Here is a 19,113-nt window from a genome sequence, read left to right on the forward strand (position 1 = left end):
TCCCCCCCCCCCCCCCCCCCCCCTCCTAGCGCAGGGCAAGTACTGACAGTGCGGCAGGGTACGCCACAGTGGGAGGAAAGAGGTTCCTTGATTTTCTGAGAGAGAGCTGGGTGGAACCAGGGTTTGACGGTGTCCATTCGCGAGCGTTGGGCAGGACGGTGTATTTTATGTCGAGTTTGAATACGCCTGGGGATACGTTGAGGTTCATAGAGAGGGCATTGGAGAAGACGCTGGGCGCTTGGGGACCAGTGGTAAATGGTGAAACTAGAGAAGAGGTAGAATAATCGTAGATGCACTCTCTAGAGGTCGGCTTGGTCTCTAGGAAGATAAATGTGGATAAATCATTGATCATGACCTGTCATAAAACACAACAACGTATACAGTTGGACCCGGACTACAGGAGAGCACTCAAAAAGGGGATGACAAGAACGAGGCGAAGGAGGAAGAGGAAGAGAACAAGGAAGAGGAAAAGACTGAGAAAAATACTCGCAAGAGAGAGAGAGAGAGAGAGAAAGCGAGTTTGACATCGTATTGTCTATGCAGTGTTGCCGGCCCTGTACCCCAACAACCCTTGACCATTGACTGCTGACTATCGACTGCGTGTGCTAGCGACGCATAGGACCTGATGAGACCCATACGCCAATGACAGAGCTTATGAAACATATCACTGCCATATCCTTATTAGCACTGCCATACCTGGCAAGGGACTCGGAAGGACATACGAAGCAGCACTCCAAGTTCCCGACTGCGGGGATTCCGTTTCCTCAAGCTCTCGTGCACGTCGGGCAAAGGCACCGGGTTCCTCTGCTTCGGCGGTCTCTGAGCGCGTGAGACCCGGATCGCTTCCCTATAACACTGTACCATCGCTTCCATCGCGTCGGGCCATGTGCGGCCCCTGACTCCCTCTGTAGAAGCGCGGCGGGCCATCTCTTCCCTTTTCCTTGGGGAAGTGACGAGCTGCTTTAGGAGGGAGGCGTACGTCGTTACGGATTGGGTGAAAGCGACGGATGTGGGAGGAGTGAGTAGGGTGCGCCATTCTGGTGCTGGCTGCGGCTCGCCGGACACCAGAGAAGGGGATTGGGTTGGCATAGGCAGGAGGAGCCCGGTACGCTCGTGTACCACCAGATCGCGCGTGCCTTCGGCGTCTAGCCCCACTACTGGGAGGCCAGAAGCGAGCGCTTCGAGCACTACCTGACCGAAGGTTTCCGTAAATGACGGGAACCTAGATAGGTGCGTCATGCGTCAGACCCCATCAGACAGCAGAAGACAGAAGCCGAACAACGTACGCGAAGATATCCGCACTGGCATAGCATTCCGCTAGCCTGACACCGGTGATATGCCCCATGAAGACCGCGTCGATGCCGAGGCGCTTACATTCCTCTTCGAGCGGCTGGCGCGCCGGTCCATCGCCGACAAGGATGAGGATGGGCTTTGCGTCCTGAGCCGAGAGGGACTCGAGCATGAGACCGAAAGAACGGACCAGAAGCAGGAGGTTCTTCTCCCACGAACTGGGGTTGATCAGTATCAGCCGGAAGGCGGTGTATGCGCATGAACGTACACTCTGCCAACGTACAGCACCACAGGGGTATCAGTGCGCTTAGGCGGGAGAGAGCCAACGGGGAGCAGATCCGGAGATGGAGGGGGAGTGAGCATCGCTGCTGCCGGATCGAGGTGCGCAAGTGGGCTAGCGCTCTGAGTCTTCTTAGGTGATGGCTGGACGCCCCATCTCTCACGAAGCTTCTCAGACCGGCGGTACGGGTTGAACAGTTGTTGGTCGACACCGCGCTGCCACAAACGGACGTTCTTGAATCCCTGCCCTTCGAGCATCGTAGCGGTGGACGGGGACGGGCAGGCAGTAAGAAGCGTCTTTGCGTGTAGCCAGCGGGTGAACTTCCACATGATCGGTTCGAGCCAGGCGATACCGAAGAGGGTCGCGTATGTCGGGAGATTGGTATGATAGCTCGCGACGACTGGTGCGCCGCCTAGCCCCGTGCCGAGGCTGGCGAGACCCGCATCCTCGCCGGACCAGTCGCTCCCACACCAGCCAACTTCCATAGCCATAAGCACCTGGGCACCGAGCCAGATCGGGTCTACAAAATGTACGACGTCGGGGTTCTGTTCGGCACATGTCAGCCAGGTACAGACGAACGTGCGAGGAAGGCAAGCGCACTATCTTGGATATGGTGCTGAGGAAGAAAGGGCGCAGGAAGTTGAGCTTGAGTCCAGGGTAGACAACGAGGGGTATCCCGGCGGTGCCGATGAGCGGGTGCGTCTCGTAATGTGACTTTAGGACCAAGGCACACACGGAAAGTGGTCAGACAGATCGGGGCAGAACGAGCATTGACAGCGCACCATGCCGCTTTTGGGACCGAGGACGACAGCCTCGTGTCCCTGCTCTTTGAGATGTGCGAGTAGCCTCGCCAGCGTCCGAGTAACACCGTCCACCTGGTGAGAAGACGTGAATGGACCGATCAGGGCGTGGGAAGGGAAGGAGGAGGAGGCATACCTTTGGCATCAAGTTCTCTGTACCAGCGCATGGTCTAATCAGCTCACTGTGCGCTACTGAAGAGAAGAGAGAAAGAGAACGCACCGGTGACGATTGCTATCCTTAGTTTCCCATTGGCGAGCCTGTCTGCCTCTGCCTGCTCGTAGGCGAGTTGTCGCTGCCTTCGTACTTCTCGCTCGGCGTTGTCGAAGTGTTCTGGGTCGAACACTGTTGGTGATGATGGCATGGGTGAATCCTCTTGAGTGTGGATGTGGTGGATGTGGATGTGGGATGGTGGAGAGAAGGGGGAAGTCGTGAGGGGGGATAAGGGAGAAGAGAGGAGGAGGAGAGGCAATAGAGGGGGAAGAGGATGCTATGCGGGTACTTGAGGATGTTGAAAGCGTCTAAGCCTCGTGGTTATTGTCAGTGCTTCTGATCGTTTCTCCTCTATTCAAATTAGGACAAATCGGAACAACCGGGAGGTCCGTGCACTTTATTACGCAGAGGGTCTCCTTTACCACACTGCACCGCTCCGAATCGGCTGCTTTAATAAATCGCGCGTTACGTTGGGGATCCCCAGGTGGCGTCCCCAAAACTTGACCAATAGCGTGTCACCGCTACTGCATGCGTACATTTAAGGGTCGAACGTGTCCATTCGCGCACAAGGAGAGCGCCTATCTCAAACAAACAGCCACTTATCCGCCCATCGCACGTTGGCAATTTCAACATCTGACAACCAACCGAACCTCTCCTGTTCATTGTTATTGATCGCCAAGTACTCGGCGAGCACGTCTCGTGTGCTATGTATCCCATTCCTTCAACACCAACTGTACAGTATCACAACCACCACCCTATGCTTATCAAAAGACGCACTCCTAGATCATCAAACTTTGTGCACTGCATCGCGCCCTCACAGCCCAGGCGACCACACATTCCTACGCTCGTGAACATCCAACGCGCCCGCCTCCCCTTTCTCCCACAACACCCGCAGCCGGCTCATAAAGTCGTCTTTTCCCATATACGCCCCACACAGCTGTCTGCGCCCGGTAAACTCTGCACGCCCGTGCATCACTCGCTGGTTATCGATCACCACTACTGTGCGCGGCTGTAGCTTGACCCAGTACTCGGCTGACGGCTCCGTCAGGCAGCGATTCCAGTCCCGTATGGCTTGGTACCTGTGGCACTGTCAGAAGCAGGTCTGGACTCGGGGATGACTCATAGGCCACTGACCACGCTTCCATCAGATCAGGATGCACGGCATTCACCACGCTCCTGTCATTGTTATTCCAGCGCACATGCCACACTTCCCCGGTGGAGGCATCAACTGATAGTACCGGATACCCAGAGTTCGGGTCCGGCCTGTAGAATGTGTCCTCGTCCCCGGCGGCATGACACGGTATCGGCACTTGGGACAGAAGCTCGAAACTTCGCGGATAACGACGCCGCACTTCGCGAGCAACATGCAGCCCATCGACGAGCAGCGTTTCACCACCAGTGCCCCCAGTATGCTCTAGAAGATGAAATATTTGTAGTCCGGCTGGATCGGTCTACTCATCTGTCAGTGGAATAATCATGATGCAGATATAGACGCGCTGACAAAGTAGGTGTTGTCGGTGTGAGCAGGTAAAGCAATGTTTGTGTAAGCCGTGTCCCCGTGTGCAAGATCAGAAGTAAAACTCCACATTTTCCCATCTGTGGAAGTCATTAACGCTAGAACCTCGGAATCGCCGAGAAGACCGGCAACGTACACTGTGTTTCTCTGATGAACGAGATCCGGCGCGCAAGCGCTTCGGTCGAGTTGAGGTCCGCGGGAACACCTCGCACGAAGCAAACACCCCACTTTTTCTGCAGTGATCGTCAGCGCCAGCCGGGGGAAAACACGGAGAAACCTACGATCTTGGCCAACCAGTCATACAGCGCGTCGTCATTCTCCATCACATCGTAATACTCTACAGTCGGGGTACGGGTCCTGATCGTGCGGTTATCCCATATGATGGGCCTGATTCAAGTTTAGCCCACGGCATAGGGGACGTGCCGGCAACCTACTTTTGCCAGTCCGGCTTCGGGGCGAATTGTTGCGGGTCGTAAGAATTATTCTTGAGCCAAGACCAGGGGTATAGGGATGTGTGTTCATGCGGAGAGGCCCCTACCATCGGATCAAATCGGTGAGTTACCAGGGGCACGGGGGCACCGGAGCTTACATTGAATGACGAGCCCCTCCCCTGTCGCATCCACGGCGCGGGGTTGGATGTCGGCCGGGATCTGTACATAGGATCAGAACTCCACTAACACGCGCGCGGAGTTTGATTTTGCCCTCCGATAAACTTACGGAGAAGGTATCGAGCATCCGCTGTTTTGTTATTGGGTGGAAACACTCGGAACAGCGACAGTGGTCACGTAGCCAGATGTGATGGCTGGAAAGGACGGTAAGTTGGGATGAACGATATGCCAGAGGAAGGGAACTTACAACCGGCTTTGCAGGTCGGACGACCATTGCACTGCGACCCGCCTCCCGTCCACTTCTGTGAGCGGTAGCTCGGGCTCGGGCTCCTGGGCAGGTATAGGCTTGCGGAGGGCCAGAGCAGCAGCAGCACCTTGGAAAGGCTTTGTCGCGATGTACGCTCGCCGACCGAGGTAGGCCTGGTGACGAGCTGCAGGACGGACGACGGTGGACAGGGAGCTACCCCACATCTCCAATGAAGGCAAGTGACGAATAGGGGATATGGTAAAGCGCCTGCTATATGAGCTAGTGACGGAAGCTAAGGCCGGACGCATAGTGAGACAGTGGGACGGGGTAGAGCACCGTGTTGTTGCGGGAGGTGGGGGAAATATCCTGAGACTGCCATCGGTCCAGAGGCCGTTTAAATCCAATCCAGAATGACCAGGCTGTCGTGCAGGGTCGCCGGCAGGGTGGAAGGGAACGGAGCATAGCTTCCCATCGGAGACCGGACATGGCGTGTGACATCATGGTATGATTGTGTTTGCTTGCACACTATAGCAGGGTAAGGGGGGGATGTACAAAGGAGAGTTCGGAACGGCCGGGGGAAAGAAGGGAGGCACGAGATGTGTATAGGGAGAGGGGAATGGATGGGAGTGGTCGAGAGTGCATGATTGTGACAGCACAGAATGTAGATATGTTTTCCAATAAGGGATGAATTGCAGGATAGTAGGATGAATGCATATTCCAAGTCCGCTTCTGCTTCGAAACTCAGCCCAAAGGAAGGAAGAGAGAAGTAAGGTCGGGTTCTCCACCTCCAACGCAATGTCCATGCCTGTCATCCTCCTTAACTGAATTATTTATTGACTGCCAGCGACTGCTCCCGCGGCCGTCTAGCCCTCGTCTTCCTTGTTATTCTTTTTGGGTCTCAATGGGTCTCGTATGTCCGAACGTCGGCTTTTTCGGAGGGTCTGACCAAAAAGTGGCGTGCGGACGGGTGAAATCTCCCCGTTGTGAATTTTTGGTCTTGGACGCGACCGCACGGCACTTAGGGACCGAAGTATCATCCCAAACCTGACTCGTTCCCCTCGACTCCAATCTCTCGTCCTTACCACCACCATGTCCCTTCCTGCCCGCTCTGCTCGTGTCGCTGTACGCGCAGCATCTCGCTCTGCTGCAACCAAAAATATTGTCAAGGCGAGGGCCTTTTCCGTCTTGACCCGCTCACCCGCGGCGGCAAAACGCCAGCCTGTCCACATCGTATGTCCCCAGTCTCGTGATTCCTAAATCTGGACCATTCTGTTCAACATGATTACTCTTGCTCTTGTTCCAGCTCTCGCGTGGTATCAAGACCCTGGACTTTGCTGGAACTAAGGAGGTCGTCTACGAGCGCGCCGACTGGCCCCTGCCCAAGCTCCAGGAATATTTCAAGAACGATACCCTTGCCCTCATTGGGTATGGCTCCCAAGGCCATGGTCAGGGACTCAATGCCCGCGACAATGGATTGAATGTCATCGTCGGCGTGAGGAAGGATGGAGAGAGCTGGAAACAGGCAATCGAGGACGGCTGGGTACGTGGGCGGTTTTCCTTGAAAGGCATTTGTTCACTCGAAGGTACCCGGTATTCAGGTTCCTGGAGAGACCCTCTTCCCGATCGAAGAGGCCATCAACAAGGGAACAATCATCATGAACCTTCTCTCAGATGCTGCCCAGTCCCAGACATGGCCAGAACTTGCCCCCCTGATCACCAAGGGAAAGACCCTCTACTTCTCTCACGGGTTCTCGGTGGTGTACAAGGACCTCACCCACGTTGTGCCCCCGGCCGATGTTGATGTTATCCTCGTGGCCCCCAAGGGCTCTGGAAGGACCGTCCGCACCCTCTTCAAGGAAGGCCGCGGCATCAACTCGTCCATCGCCGTCTTCCAGGACGTGACTGGCAAGGCCAAGGAGAAGGCGATCGCCCTCGGCATCGCCGTCGGTTCCGGCTATCTCTACGAGACCACCTTCGAGAAGGAGGTATATTCTGATCTGTACGGCGAGCGTGGTGTTCTCATGGGTGGTATCCGTAAGTAGCACATTCATACGTAAAAGTTACACCGGTGCCTAATTCTACCGTAGAGGGTATGTTCCTTGCCCAGTACAAGGTTCTTCGGGAGAACGGCCACTCCCCCTCGGAAGCCTTCAACGAGACCGTTGAGGAGGCTACCCAGTCTCTCTTCCCTCTGATCGGCGAGAAGGGGTGCGTGTGAAATTTTGTCAAATTTGTTTTATGGCTGATGTCTCGCCTAGCATGGACTACATGTACAACGCCTGCTCCACCACTGCGCGTCGTGGTGCTCTTGACTGGGCCCCCATCTTCGAGGCTGCCAACCGCCCGGTCTTCGAGAAGCTCTACGAGTCAGTGAAGAACGGCACGGAGACCAAGAAGTCGCTCGAGTTCAACGGCCGCAAGACGTATCGCCAGGACCTGGCGAAGGAACTGAAGGAGATTGACGACCAGGAGATCTGGCGTGCCGGTAAGACCGTCCGCAGCCTGCGCCCTGATGCCAAATAGATCCATTCTGCGGCATAAAATTTGCGTTTCGCAATATATTCGTGGCATGTTATGATCGATTTATTCTTGGTTGCATGTGCATACACACTACTGCTGTCGTCCGTAGTCCCAATTACAGCCTCATGACAGCGAGAACCTCTTTGCATCAAGGGTCACCCGATATTCAACCAAGCCAAATTGAAGAGAGATACAGACCCTGTCATTTCGGCATGATGTCAGGGTTACGCGGCTTGGAAACTGATTGGTGCCCTGAGGCAATACAGCTGATTGAAGTGCAGGCTCAGGCGCAGAATCCTCCACCTAGTGTGTTCGAACCTCCCCTTGAGAAGCTCTCTTCGCGTCTGGCGGATGGCTATTACGTTTCACGGTCAGCAGTTGCATGATTCTCCCGATTACCGCCGTACTGATCCACCAGCGACCAACAAACGAAGACGGTCGACAGCCTGATACCACGAGAATGGTGAACAGGGAATGCGCCACACCTGAAACGATGGAAATTCCGTTGGGATTGGGATACTGACCGGAACCATGAGGGTCCAATATGATCTACGATCTCTTTTGGATCTCTAGTCACAAAATTCGGCAGTCCAGGCTCCGAATCCGTAATTCCCTGATCCACGGAACGAAGCAGGAACATGGGTGACACATCGCGGAGTGAAAAGCAAATAAGGCAACATCATGGCCTTAACTGCGGGAACCCCCGCGGAGGTGCTACAGAAAACACCAGTTCTGCCCTATCAAAGGACTTAGAAGCAGGGAAACACAAGACCAGACGAAGGGAGTCTTTGTATTAAGAAGCCAAATTCCCTTTTAGACTGCTCCTCCATCTTCCAAGCTCTCACATTCCGCTTATGCATCCGCGGTTCAGGGCTGGACACGCAGTTGAGGGGAGGATGGGAACAAGGATCTCCAATGAAACCGGACGAATGTGCGATGTGGCTGTATGATGGAGGAACAGTTGTCCAATGAAGCCCACAGTGTGGGGATGATCATGTTGCCGGCCTCTTGAAGCGGTAAGCGGAGCACCAAGGAGCAGACAACCAGCGGGAGAACCACTGCGTGCTAAGATGTCCAATTTGGTCTATGGAGACTGTCAAGCGGACAGAAAAGACGGTACCACGGGAAGGTGAATAGTGGAAGCAATGATATGATTATACATTAACCGCATCCCAGGCAAGTGGACCGGGAAAGCACCGTTGAGACGCGAGCTCGACCGATATATCCCACGGAGCCAGAAAGATCGCTAATACCCTTTCCTAGGGCCCCCTTTGCCTTTGCTCTTGGTCGACGAGGTCGGAGGCTGCAGAGGTGGCAGCTCTTGCCATTCTAGAGAATCTGGCGGTGGCAAATCTGGTGCCAAACTGAGGACACGTATGTTGCTTGAAGGGTGAGATGGCGGAGAACCATCACTCCATGACTGCGAGTTTGACGCTGGCAGACCATAAGAGGATCTTCGGGTGTCCGCCGCCGACGGGGAAGCGACTAAATCGGCTTGCTGTGTACGAATTGATCTGAAAGTTGGCGACGCTGGAGGGACTAAGGCGGCGGGCGCTGACGGTGCTGGCGCTGGCTGGTGCTGAAGAGACCTGAGGTGCTCGGCTTCCGCACGCCTATCTCGGGCCCAAGCTTTACAATTTTCTCGGAGATCATTCAGATACTGTGCCATGCCGTTATAAAACTAGGCGAAGAAGTCAGGAATAGTAAAACCAGACGCCACCAGGCTCACGTTGAGGCCCTCGGTCAAGTTGCCGAGCACTTCGGAATATCGATGATACGCAACGTCGAGCTCCTGGAGCGCACGTTCCCGTTCCTTCATCACAGGGTCGTTCAGAGTTAACTCTTCAAACAGCAGATTTTCTTCCTATCGAGGTTATTAGCCAACCATATACATGCATATAATAAAATAAGGCAGACCCGGATTTCGTCCAGCCGACCAGATAAGAGTTCGGCCTGGTCGTTCATCTTGTCCGACCAAACCTCGAGTTTGGACATTAAACTTTGGATAAGATCTTCAAACATCTCTGGTTCCAAATTGTCCATTCCCAAGAGCTCGGCTTTGTGTACGATGTCTGTCTCGCCATTGGGATCTGTCGCGATAGAGTGTCGAGCTTGCGATCTTAGTCGCCGTCGGTTCTCCTTGAGGTCATCAAGAGATTCCAGAAGGATGCGTAGTTGTCGGACATGTACCATCGGCTGATATTGCGAGGAATCCCTCTGGGAACCAGCACCTACACTCGGTACATACTCTTCTAGCGCATCCTGTGAAAGGATTAACAAGTCATCAATAACTTGTAAACTGAATACTTACTTCGTCTTGTTCAAGCTTCTCGATTATCTCCTCCCATTCTTCCCATTTAGCCAAGACCTGCTCATCTGACTCTCTCGCTTGTTGCATCAATTTCGAATAACGCGATGCTTGCTCAATCAGGTCTGCGTTTGCTTCCTGTGAGAGTGGGCGGTCCACCGGCAGGCCAGAAGCCCTCAATCCTTCATCTTCAGATGCCTCCAAGTCTAGAATATCATATGCCTCGGATACAGTAAATAAGGCAATATGACTTCAAATGGCTTGGGTGACGCACATCATCTAATAATTTCGAGTTGCTACCACCGAGCTTGACCACATCGGCAAACAAAGCCTGGACCCTCTTCACTCCACCAGCTTTCCGAACTTCTTCCGCCTTTCCCAAAAGCGACGGCGGGAGGCCAGTGGGACGCTCAAGAGCATCAAGAGCAGCAGGCAAATTAAGCTCTTGCAGTGTTCTGAGTGAAAACAGATAAGGATTGGCTGCACAGTTTAGGACATACGATGGCGCATACCTTGTAGCTGTTTGTTCGAGTTCTTCATCTTTCAGAACAATTTGGTCTTCCAACCACTCCTTTTTCCTTTCCTGATATATCACTACCACGAGCATGTTTAGCCTCTTGACATAGGTCAAGCAGAGACTCACAAATAGCCCTGGTGACGGCCCATGGCATCAGCTGTTCAAACAACATACTACCCAGCACCCGCCTGGGATCCTTCCATCCGTCTATCGGTGCTGGTGCGGTAACATTTCTCGCCTGTATTGGGGGTAAAGATGAAGCTGCGGGCACGTCTTGGTGGTAGATCAAGTCATTGTCGCGTTCAGCACGTGACGTGCTCTCATTAATTGCTTTAGACAGAGACTGCAGATCATCAGCAGCAACACAAGACGCGAACTAGGAAACTTACAGCAATGTCGTTCGTTACCAACTGACTCACGCCTCTCTTAGCTTCGGCTGATCCTTTTTTCACAAGAGCAGCGGCCAAGTGCAGGCGGGCGATCTCATCTCCATATTTATGCGCTTCCCCATCGGCACTGGCTTGTCGGAACTGAGCAGCAGCAAAGAAATGACTACGCTTGACTTCGATGTGCGAGAGCCATGCCTGACGAACATGTAAGATTCCTCTTGTTCGTGAGGAGTGGAAGTATACGCACGGTCGGAAAGCTATCACTTATTGGAGGCGACGCAACAAACATTGCCTGGTTGACCGATTCATACAATTCAGCCACCTAAATGACTGCTCAGATCTCCCGAAGCAAAGCAGGATAGATGTATGCGTACTGCGAGGGCAAGCTTTGCTATCGTGACATTCTTCATGTTACCACCTTAGATATGATGAGCTCGAAGACGGCTAGACAGGATCCGATACTGACCTGCTACAGCTGCCTGCCAGAAGCACTCTTGAGCCTGCACCAGCATGAGACGCTCAGCAACCTCGAGCCATGACTCAGTGAGATCAATCGGCAGAGGTTTCGTTTTTCCTAAGGCCTCTTGCAAGGCGGGAAGTTGGTCTGTCCGTAGAGTGCGGTATAAACCTGCGGCACTCTAATGATCATTGAGAGGATTATCTTGTCATGAATATTGCGCTCACCTCAAAAGCTCTCTTGGCCCTCCCAAGCGCCTCCGATGTCTTACGCCCTTCTTCCCCTGCACGGGCGCTCCAAGCAGCTCCCAAATTCCACATCACATTGCATATCTCCCAGTGAAAGTTCGACTCTGCGGGGGGAAGCGGTGCGGTCAGGGCGAACGATGCAGGTGGGAACGGCGGGGAGTATGGCAGGCGGGGTGGGGTCGATGGGGGTAGTCGTTTGATGAGCAACAACAGATGCAAAAGGTAACTAGCATCGAATTAGTAGATGACATGAGATATGACGACGATTGCAGCACTTACGTCTGAAGTGCTTCTATCTTCTGACTCGCTTGTTGCTCTATGCCCGTCAATGCATTACTCCTGAGACGGTCCAGCGCCTCGATGTCCGTGCGGAAGGCGTCCGCATGAGTAGGCAGATTCTCATTGATGTATGCGCGTATATTTTCCGCAAAGGACACAGGAGTTGATGATTTAGGTGGGATAACAAGCTGGTTAATGTGGGCTGGAGGCATGGCTGTCGTTCATTGGGAATGACTCTGCAGGGGCAAGGGAAGCCTCCGAGGGCGACTGTGTGGTGCGGCATGACGATTTCAGCGACCCTGAAGCGCCCGTGATGTACATACATAAACAGTTGAGCACGCGCTTGAATTTCTTATTCGATGCATGCCCGCCTTGCTGCCTCGCGTCTGACACGCCTTATTCGTCGCGCGACTACGATAAATTGGAAGCGAATCAATATCATGCTCGTGATGCTCTCAGTGTTGCTGCCTGGTGTCGAGTCAACACACCCCTCTTATCACCCCTCTCTGTTGTGCACGTCTTCGAAGCTAAACAACACCCAGAACACTATCCATGTGGTTTCATAAAGATGCCTCTGCCAAATCTGTCACATATCACCCCGAGTTGCGCATCACCTTCGAGTTTGAGACGGATACTGTCGTTGCAGGACGCGAACTGTGCGGATGGCTCGTTTTACAGTGCGACGCAGAAGAGGGCAGGCTGGCACTTGGGGATGTGATCGTCCAGATGGTCGGCACGCAGGATCTTCACCTTGCTGGAATTTCGGATGGTGAAGATCACTTAGAACACTTCTACCGGAAACGAGTCTTTCATTCACGATCCCTGCCTCCGTCTGGCGCCGTGGATTTGGGTGTTTCCTCCAGAGAAAACCCGCCAGACGGCTTCTATCCCGCGAAACAGGGGGAAACACGTTTCGCATTCTGCATCGATTTGCCCCAATGGCTGCCTGCGAGTATCCACTTCCAAGATGGTACTGCAAACATTTCGTACGAGGTAAGTCAGGTTGTGTACTATCATGCATGCCCCCCTTATGTGAATCTGTGAAGCTGCACGCCGTTGCAAGCTTTTATTTCGAATCAGAACACAAGTACCTGATGGAGAGTCAAACCATTCAAGTTGTCCAACCATGGAGCTCGCATGTGTACACCAAAAGCTCGCTCAATCGATTTGGTGAAGACGGGCTGCATTTTCAAGTCACTTATTCTCCGTATGTCCTTGCCAACAAGGTCACTGAGGTCGTGGTAGAGGTGGAGAACAATGCGAAACGATCCGTGAGTGATGCTCATATGGTTCATGACGCTATCTGATGAGAACCAGGTTACGGCCGTCGATGTCTCTTATTTTCTTCACCTGACTACTACGCCGAAGCTCTTTGATCCTACCCCCATTGAAGTGATCCATGAGGTTCAACGTCAACGTTTCGACACGCCTGACAACGTGGTACATCCCGAGAATATTGCAGCAATGAAGCTTTCGATCTGGGTTCCTGATCTTGCGTGGGGCACGAGTGGGCATAGACAAGGACGAAAGGACGGTCTGTTCAAGGTAGATGCGCTTATGTCGGTTTCTCTGGTCACATATGGAACACCGTAAGTCATTTGTTGGAGGATCCCGCTCATCTCACGAACTTCGTCTAGCGATTTACCACTCGTCATTCCAATCAAGGTCGTCCATCCTGCCGCCGTTCCTTGCTCTCCCTCTAAAGGTTTCCACGTACCATCGGAGAAATCATCTATCCCACCAATGTGGGAGTTCGGGAGCCCCGCACTGAAGAAACACGAGCGAGTTCCGGCAAACATATCTCCCCAGCTATCGCAGCTATCATCAGCACCCAATTCACCTATTCCAGGCTATGATCAAGATGATGTTGGTCGTACGCCTTCACCCGAGGTTGTCAGCCCTATCCCGATACGAAGCAACTCTGCTTCGTCTGATGGTTCCCGCGCATTCTCTGAAGATGTCAGGCTCCTGGAGGAAATGGTCGCTAATAAGACTTACGCTGTACAGGCGGCATCCCCCGTGAAAGTGGTTTCATCCTCTCCGGAAGAACACATTTCCCCAATAGATCAGAGCAGCCAACATTCACGGGACTCAGGCCGGTCGAAAGCTCCTCCTTTGGCCGCAATATTGCTTCATAAACGTGTACAGCTTCGCCATCCCTCGCGCAATCCAGGGGGAGCGCAAAATCTACAAACCAGCAATCTCCAGCGCAACATAATACCATCTAATCTAAGTTCCGATTCGAAGGCAGCACCCCCTCCGCGCACTCTGGTTGCTTCGCCTGTTTCTCAATCTGACGAGGAGGACGAGGACATCATCGTTTGGACACCGAAGCGAGCGGTGAAGCCAACCCCAGTCTTGTCTAACAAATCTTACGCCCAGTCATTAGCCATTTAGAATGAAGAAGAATTAGGTTGGTAGAGAGCTGCGTGTGATAATACATTGACTGGAGAGACTCCTCGTTATATCCGTACCCCAGAAACCCGGCCAGTACCCTTTCTCCTCCTGCTACACATGGATACAGATGGCTATCAATCCCAGTCTATCGCCCTTTTCCATCGAGCTTCTCAAGGAGATCTTTAGCTTCGTTGATCTTGCTGGCGAGATATGGCGAACCGCCACGGTCAGGATGGTTGGCGAGCATGATGTGTCGATGCGCATCCTTGAGGCGGTTCTTAATTAGTGCATTATCTCTAATTTTTCCATGAGTATGGTGAAGCTGGTAAGAAGAAAACTCGATGACCCACTTCAGTCCCAGAATGTCCAGCGCTTCCTTCCTATCCATCTTCGACTTGAAGCCACCCTTTGCCCACTCCTCAGAGGCTGTCTTTCCGAACCGGATAACGCCGCTCTTGACCAGCTGTCTCCCAACGAGAGCCGCTCCAAGGGTTGCTGCAGCGCCGAGAAGAATAGGAGTCGACATAAGAGAGAAGAAGCGCGACTTGGGTTGTTGGGAGCTGGTAGGATCGCTGGACATGCACGAGCGCTATTAAGGTGACGGCAGCCCTCGGCAAGAATAATATAGAGAGAGCATCGCCACTGAGAGTTTCTGCCGAGAAATTTTGGTGAAGCCGAACAACAAGTTCGATCACGATCCCTGACCTCGACATTTTGGGAGGGAGAACTGATTCTTGTGCACAACAACGGATGACGCCCTACAAGCAAGGTCCGAAACTTCCTGCGGCACTAAGAGAGCAAATCAATGACGGTACGGGAATCTCGTTGACAAGGTAGCAGTCTATTGACTCTGAAATAGATCGTGCCAATGGAAGACTACCGAGGTCGCAGCTCAACCGTCGAGAGGCCCGTAAGGAGCAGCGTCAGGCGAAGAAAGAACGCAAGGCAGAGCACTTCTCGCACAATCATAAACATCCATACGCTTCAAACAATGGCCTGGATCCAGCTCCAAACAATGATCTAAAGCGCCGTGCACCCGACGCCGGAGATGGCCCGGCTACCAAAAGGAGAAGGCTCAGCAAGGTCCAACAGACTGGGCAAGAGAAGAACGCAGTTCACTTCCTTGAAGAAGACAAGCCTTCTCATCCTAAACCCAAAACTACTTCTCTGGAAAGGATGGTTGCTCGAATGGATGAATCTCGACGACCAGGCACGAGCGCCGCGTTCCTTAGTGGGTTGCCAAAGACCCAAGCGGAGATGGAAGAAGATGCTAGAATTTCGAGATATGAAAGACTCCTGACGCAAGGAAATGAAAGTGATGAGGAAGATGGCCTCGATGGTAAGCACATGCAGTTCATCGTACAATGGATATGATGATTAATCGAACTCAGATCTGATTTCGTTTGCGGACAAGATTACGTCCTCGAAATTAAGTGTAAGTATGTCTGCTACTAAATAACGACAATGGTATAACACTTCTTCAGAAATCAGACGCTCGGGAAAGCGATGAAGACGTAGACGAGGACGACGAGGACACGGAGCAAGACGATCACGAAGTCGAACCAGAGGCCGATGAAGAAGAGTTTGATTTAGATGCCGAATCTGAAAATTCTGATATCAGCAAAGAAGATAGTCGGCACGATTCAGAAGAGGACGAAGATTATGACTCTGAGGAATTCCGGGGATTCGGGGACTATGATGATGACGATGATGAGACAATTGGAGCCGAAGTTGTACCTGATGAGGGTGCGTCTGAGCACCCAAACATCACAAAAGCCGCTGGGGCATATGTTCCGCCGCACTTGAGAGCGAAGCAAGTGGTACTCGAGGGGAACAAGGAAACCGATGAGCAAACAAAGTTGAAACGGCAAGCGCAAGGTCTGCTGAATCGGTATGGTAATTCCCTATCAATTGTGCAGGTATTAATCCAATGCGCAGGTTGAGCGAGCAAAATATTGGTTCGATTTTGACAGAAATCGAGGGATTATATCGAAATTTCAGTCGCAATGGTATGCGGGTCGGATCTGTTTGATGGATATCATTCTGACATTGATTAGATACTACAACGATCGTAACGAGATTGGTTCTCGACACGGTCTCATCGCGCTCCAATTTGCTCGACTCCTTTGTTATTTTGCATGCGGCGCTTGTGGCAAGTCTGACCAAAATCGTTGGCATCGAGTTCGGTATGGATCGAATGGCTTGCTCAACCACCATTACTTATAATGTCTAGCGGCAAGTTTCATCTACGATCTTGTCACTTCTTATAAGAAACATTACTCGATACTGCAGGCCGCTATGGAATCGCACTCTGTTGATGAGGAGCGTGGGAAAGAATGCACGAATCTGATCGTTCTCCTTTCGGAACTGTACAATTTCCAGGTTATTTCGTCCATCCTGCTCTATGATGTGATCCGCGATCTGCTAGATGGCGATTTGGCGGAGTTCAACGTAGAGCTCTTGCTTAAGTTGCTGAAGAGTATGTTCTGCTAAGCGCTTCCTAATCCGCTCGCTCAACGGCAATTGCAGACTCAGGAACCCAATTACGACACGATGATCCGAATGCACTTAATGACATCGTTGCTATCGTGCAACAAAAGACATCAAACCCGAATTCTGGAGCCTTGGGATCAAGGGCAAAGTTTATGCTCGAGACGTTGTCGCATCTGAAGAATAATAAGTCCAAGGCTGTTCAGAATCAGGCCGTGGCGACCGAGGCAACCACCCGCATGAAGAAGTTCCTGGGCGGACTCGGAAAATCTCATACAAGTGGGTTCCTCGTTGATTTCTCCCTTCTACGACTTAATTCATACGAGCAGTTCGATCGCACGAAACTTTGAGAGTTTCTCTCGCTGATTTGTTATCATCGGATCAGAAAGGCAAGTGGTGGCTCGTAGGAGCCGCCTGGACTGGAGATCCGCTCGTCGATCACAGGGATGAATTGGCTGTGGAGAAGGCTCCTGCTGTCTCAGAAAGCGCTATTCTCAAGCTGGCGAAGAAGCAGGGGATGAATACCGATGTGAGACGGAAGATCTTCGTGGCTTTGATGAGTGGCGAGGGGAGTCACAATCTTGCCAATTGGAAAAGCTGCTAATCAAGCAACAGGATTACGTGAATGCTCATGAGCAACTCAGCCAACTCAAGCTTACGGAAATTCAGCAGCGCGAAATCATCCGCGTCCTGCTTCATTGCTGTGGCATCGTAAGTACGTTCAGTTTGTCGGTGGTACTGTTCTCACGTCGCGCACAGGAGAAAACGTACAACCCTTTCTATGCTCTTGTCGCCCAAGAACTCTGCAAAGATTCTCACAGTCACAAAGTCACACTGCAGTTCTGTCTGTGGGATTTCCTTAGGGAACTTGGTGAGGCCGAGGTCGGGGGTACAGAGGTCGTGAAATCCGCCCGCGACCGAGAGTCCGTCGTGGATTTTGACGTGACTACCGCCAAGAACCGCGTTCAGAACGTGGCAAAAGTGTACGCGTGGCTCATAGCGAAAGGCGCAGCGAATCTGATGATTTTCCGAGTACGCGTACTGGTCTAAAATTCATGTTTCCGATAACTGATCGATTGTGCAGCCCGTCAACTTCACTGCTTTGCAGCCTCGCACAGTGATGTTCTTCCAGATCTTCCTGGTCTATATGATTCTCGACACTCAATTGCGACATCCGATTGTCGATGCTGATAACAAGCTCCAAATCCCAAAAAAGCATAATGATGAGGCGCTGGAGGAAGTTGTAATGAAAGCGGCCAGCAATGGTGGACTTGCGAAAGGCTTGATATACTTCGTCTCAAAGCTGCCCCCATCGACTGATCAGTGCTCCAAATCCATAGCGGAAACGACAGAATGGGGATTGGAGGTCATCCGTGATACTTTAAAGGCGGGGATGGATTTAGCTGCCACACTTGCGTGACCATCCTTCCATACCACCATTGTACATTTGACTTCTAGATTTTGTTTGGACATGATACTGCTGGTATACAGATACAATGAAAACAATTGAGGATGATGTTTCTTGAGGTATACTTCGCTTGTGAGAGGAAAAGTCATGCGGACGACGACACTGTAGTCTTGACAAACGCGGTCGTGCTGACTACGGTGCCAGTCTGACCCCCGAAACTGAAAGTTCGATGTTTCACGTGAGAGCTAGCCATGACTATGTTCAAACAAGATCGACAATCAGCTAGAACATATAAACGCACTGGAATTGTAACCGGGAGGCCGATGTCTCGAAGAGATTACGTATTTCGGCCTCGGTAAAATTGCATGCTATTTTTTGTCGTCAGTCCAAGGAGAACCCTGTGGGTGAGATACTTACAGGTTATTAGGAGCATCCCCCCTTCTTTCAGCAGTGCCCCGACCTTAATAGGGTAGAGACGAGAAGCTGGTTGCTCTAGCTGTTCGTACTGTCCTAAGGAGACAGCGTCAAAAGTTCCCTTGTCGAGAACTAGATCCCATCCCTGGCCATCTGACATATTCTCAAGATGAGCCGGTGTGTCGAATAGGATATCGCACTGCTTGAAAGTAATTTGGGACATTCCACGGTTTGCGGCAATGGCTCGAGCAAGCTCAACGGAGTGGTTGCTGTAATCTATGCCACATAACTGGTCGAGAGGATACCCGACCTCCGCTAGCCCAAAGAGAGTAACACCATTGCCGGTACCGATATCCAAAATATATGGAGAGTCAGGCGTCGGCGGAACGTTTTCAAGCGCCCAGTCTATCATCTTCTGAAGAACGTCTTCTCCAAACCTCTTGTTCTTAGCCAAACTGCGGACGCCGTGGAGTAAAATTTCGTACCAGACCTCTCCTTCATCGGCGATTTCATGAAAGGACCCGATCTCTCTTTGATACACCCCGTCCCAGCTAGCAGAGGAAATTAGCCAACCCGTTGACCCTAATGCTAGCTGAGGACGACTGACTGCTCCTTTGTGCCTAAACGTGAGGGATTGAAGTCAACAAGTGATGATGAAGCGTCAGTGTCCGTCATGTCGGAACTATCTGTTGAAGAGGAGGCATACGTCGGAGGAGAGGCTGTTGAAGCCATCG

General features: G+C 52.2%; 9 protein-coding genes across 9 annotated transcripts in view; 4 read left to right on the forward strand and 5 right to left on the reverse strand.

Moving 5' to 3' along the window:
• Positions 1-328, forward strand: part of DACRYDRAFT_75853 (uncharacterized protein) — a gene marked incomplete at its 5' end in the record, with an annotated part of 3,431 nt that extends 3,103 nt beyond the window's left edge. The window contains one exon of the mRNA XM_040776162.1: positions 58-328. Coding sequence (XP_040631769.1) covers positions 58-284 — 227 coding nt within the window. The 3' untranslated portion in view covers positions 285-328. The remainder of the gene's footprint in view (positions 1-57) is intronic.
• Positions 329-363: 35 nt separating this feature from the next.
• DACRYDRAFT_20478 (UDP-Glycosyltransferase/glycogen phosphorylase) lies at positions 364-2,740 on the reverse strand. Its single transcript, XM_040771942.1, has 8 exons — positions 2,591-2,740; positions 2,507-2,523; positions 2,353-2,445; positions 2,171-2,284; positions 1,559-2,115; positions 1,287-1,508; positions 723-1,222; positions 364-667 (listed from the first exon to the last, which is right to left on the reverse strand). Exons 1-8 carry the CDS (start codon positions 2,730-2,732, stop codon positions 606-608), a joined length of 1,707 nt encoding a protein of 568 aa, XP_040631770.1. The 5' UTR covers positions 2,733-2,740; the 3' UTR covers positions 364-605.
• A 655-nt stretch (positions 2,741-3,395) lies between these two features.
• DACRYDRAFT_46996 (mitochondrial protein) lies at positions 3,396-5,176 on the reverse strand (the record flags this gene model as incomplete). Its single annotated transcript, XM_040774733.1, has 9 exons — positions 3,396-3,660; positions 3,716-4,032; positions 4,083-4,177; positions 4,234-4,330; positions 4,379-4,484; positions 4,532-4,631; positions 4,687-4,747; positions 4,815-4,899; positions 4,953-5,176. 9 exons carry the CDS (start codon positions 5,174-5,176, stop codon positions 3,396-3,398), a joined length of 1,350 nt encoding a protein of 449 aa, XP_040631771.1.
• An 811-nt stretch (positions 5,177-5,987) lies between these two features.
• Positions 5,988-7,605, forward strand: DACRYDRAFT_20481 (ketol-acid reductoisomerase). The gene is made up of 5 exons (XM_040771943.1): positions 5,988-6,182; positions 6,256-6,492; positions 6,551-6,986; positions 7,040-7,160; positions 7,211-7,605. Exons 1-5 carry the CDS (start codon positions 6,042-6,044, stop codon positions 7,473-7,475), a joined length of 1,200 nt encoding a protein of 399 aa, XP_040631772.1. The 5' UTR covers positions 5,988-6,041; the 3' UTR covers positions 7,476-7,605.
• A 1,113-nt stretch (positions 7,606-8,718) lies between these two features.
• DACRYDRAFT_75861 (BRO1-domain-containing protein) lies at positions 8,719-11,882 on the reverse strand (the record flags this gene model as incomplete). Its single annotated transcript, XM_040776163.1, has 13 exons — positions 8,719-9,153; positions 9,202-9,336; positions 9,390-9,734; positions 9,784-10,002; positions 10,055-10,235; positions 10,293-10,374; positions 10,424-10,640; positions 10,687-10,881; positions 10,934-11,008; positions 11,061-11,104; positions 11,153-11,324; positions 11,371-11,617; positions 11,671-11,882. The coding sequence occupies 13 exons, from the start codon at positions 11,880-11,882 to the stop codon at positions 8,719-8,721; spliced, it is 2,559 nt and encodes an 852-aa protein (XP_040631773.1).
• A 340-nt stretch (positions 11,883-12,222) lies between these two features.
• DACRYDRAFT_104772 (uncharacterized protein) lies at positions 12,223-14,067 on the forward strand (the record flags this gene model as incomplete). The annotated part of the gene is made up of 4 exons (XM_040767975.1): positions 12,223-12,663; positions 12,717-12,941; positions 12,988-13,259; positions 13,308-14,067. The coding sequence occupies 4 exons, from the start codon at positions 12,223-12,225 to the stop codon at positions 14,065-14,067; spliced, it is 1,698 nt and encodes a 565-aa protein (XP_040631774.1).
• A 22-nt stretch (positions 14,068-14,089) lies between these two features.
• On the reverse strand, positions 14,090-14,641 carry DACRYDRAFT_75865 (uncharacterized protein). The gene is made up of 2 exons (XM_040776164.1): positions 14,418-14,641; positions 14,090-14,363 (listed from the first exon to the last, which is right to left on the reverse strand). Exons 1-2 carry the CDS (start codon positions 14,591-14,593, stop codon positions 14,213-14,215), a joined length of 327 nt encoding a protein of 108 aa, XP_040631775.1. The 5' UTR covers positions 14,594-14,641; the 3' UTR covers positions 14,090-14,212.
• A 683-nt stretch (positions 14,642-15,324) lies between these two features.
• Positions 15,325-18,035, forward strand: DACRYDRAFT_93299 (ARM repeat-containing protein; the record flags this gene model as incomplete). Its single annotated transcript, XM_040777142.1, has 10 exons — positions 15,325-15,336; positions 15,651-15,958; positions 16,006-16,076; positions 16,125-16,253; positions 16,301-16,546; positions 16,597-16,836; positions 16,887-17,104; positions 17,173-17,268; positions 17,317-17,589; positions 17,642-18,035. 10 exons carry the CDS (start codon positions 15,325-15,327, stop codon positions 17,975-17,977), a joined length of 1,929 nt encoding a protein of 642 aa, XP_040631776.1. The 3' UTR covers positions 17,978-18,035.
• Positions 18,025-19,089, reverse strand: DACRYDRAFT_63163 (S-adenosyl-L-methionine-dependent methyltransferase). Its single transcript, XM_040775727.1, has 5 exons — positions 18,987-19,089; positions 18,865-18,930; positions 18,383-18,816; positions 18,267-18,333; positions 18,025-18,210 (listed from the first exon to the last, which is right to left on the reverse strand). Exons 1-5 carry the CDS (start codon positions 19,052-19,054, stop codon positions 18,111-18,113), a joined length of 735 nt encoding a protein of 244 aa, XP_040631777.1. The 5' UTR covers positions 19,055-19,089; the 3' UTR covers positions 18,025-18,110.
• Positions 19,090-19,113: the final 24 nt, after the last annotated feature.

Source organism: Dacryopinax primogenitus, assembly GCF_000292625.1.
Source record: "Dacryopinax primogenitus strain DJM-731 SS1 chromosome Unknown DACRYscaffold_3, whole genome shotgun sequence".
Classification (NCBI taxonomy): Eukaryota; Fungi; Basidiomycota; class Dacrymycetes; order Dacrymycetales; family Dacrymycetaceae; genus Dacryopinax; species Dacryopinax primogenitus.

Excerpts from the sequence above, each read along its gene's own strand:
- DACRYDRAFT_20481 (XM_040771943.1), top strand. The coding sequence starts at position 6,042 with ATGTCCCTTCCTGCCCGCTCTGCTCGTGTCGCTGTACGCGCAGCATCT. Across the intron at positions 6,987-7,039 it reads TGTTCTCATGGGTGGTATCC|AGGGTATGTTCCTTGCCCAG; the intron begins GTAAGTAGCACA and ends ATTCTACCGTAG. Across the intron at positions 7,161-7,210 it reads CCTCTGATCGGCGAGAAGGG|CATGGACTACATGTACAACG; the intron begins GTGCGTGTGAAA and ends TGTCTCGCCTAG.
- DACRYDRAFT_75865 (XM_040776164.1), bottom strand. The coding sequence starts at position 14,593 with ATGTCGACTCCTATTCTTCTCGGCGCTGCAGCAACCCTTGGAGCGGCT. Across the intron at positions 14,364-14,417 it reads CTGGACATTCTGGGACTGAA|AGATAATGCACTAATTAAGA; the intron begins GTGGGTCATCGA and ends TGGAAAAATTAG.
- DACRYDRAFT_20478 (XM_040771942.1), bottom strand. The coding sequence starts at position 2,732 with ATGCCATCATCACCAACAGTGTTCGACCCAGAACACTTCGACAACGCC. Across the intron at positions 2,285-2,352 it reads TCGGTCCCAAAAGCGGCATG|TCACATTACGAGACGCACCC; the intron begins GTGCGCTGTCAA and ends TTGGTCCTAAAG. Across the intron at positions 668-722 it reads GGAACTTGGAGTGCTGCTTC|TGATATGTTTCATAAGCTCT; the intron begins GTATGTCCTTCC and ends AGGATATGGCAG.
- DACRYDRAFT_63163 (XM_040775727.1), bottom strand. The coding sequence starts at position 19,054 with ATGACGGACACTGACGCTTCATCATCACTTGTTGACTTCAATCCCTCA. Across the intron at positions 18,817-18,864 it reads GCCGATGAAGGAGAGGTCTG|GTTTGGAGAAGACGTTCTTC; the intron begins GTACGAAATTTT and ends TAAGAACAAGAG. Across the intron at positions 18,334-18,382 it reads GGGGATGCTCCTAATAACCT|CATGCAATTTTACCGAGGCC; the intron begins GTAAGTATCTCA and ends GACAAAAAATAG.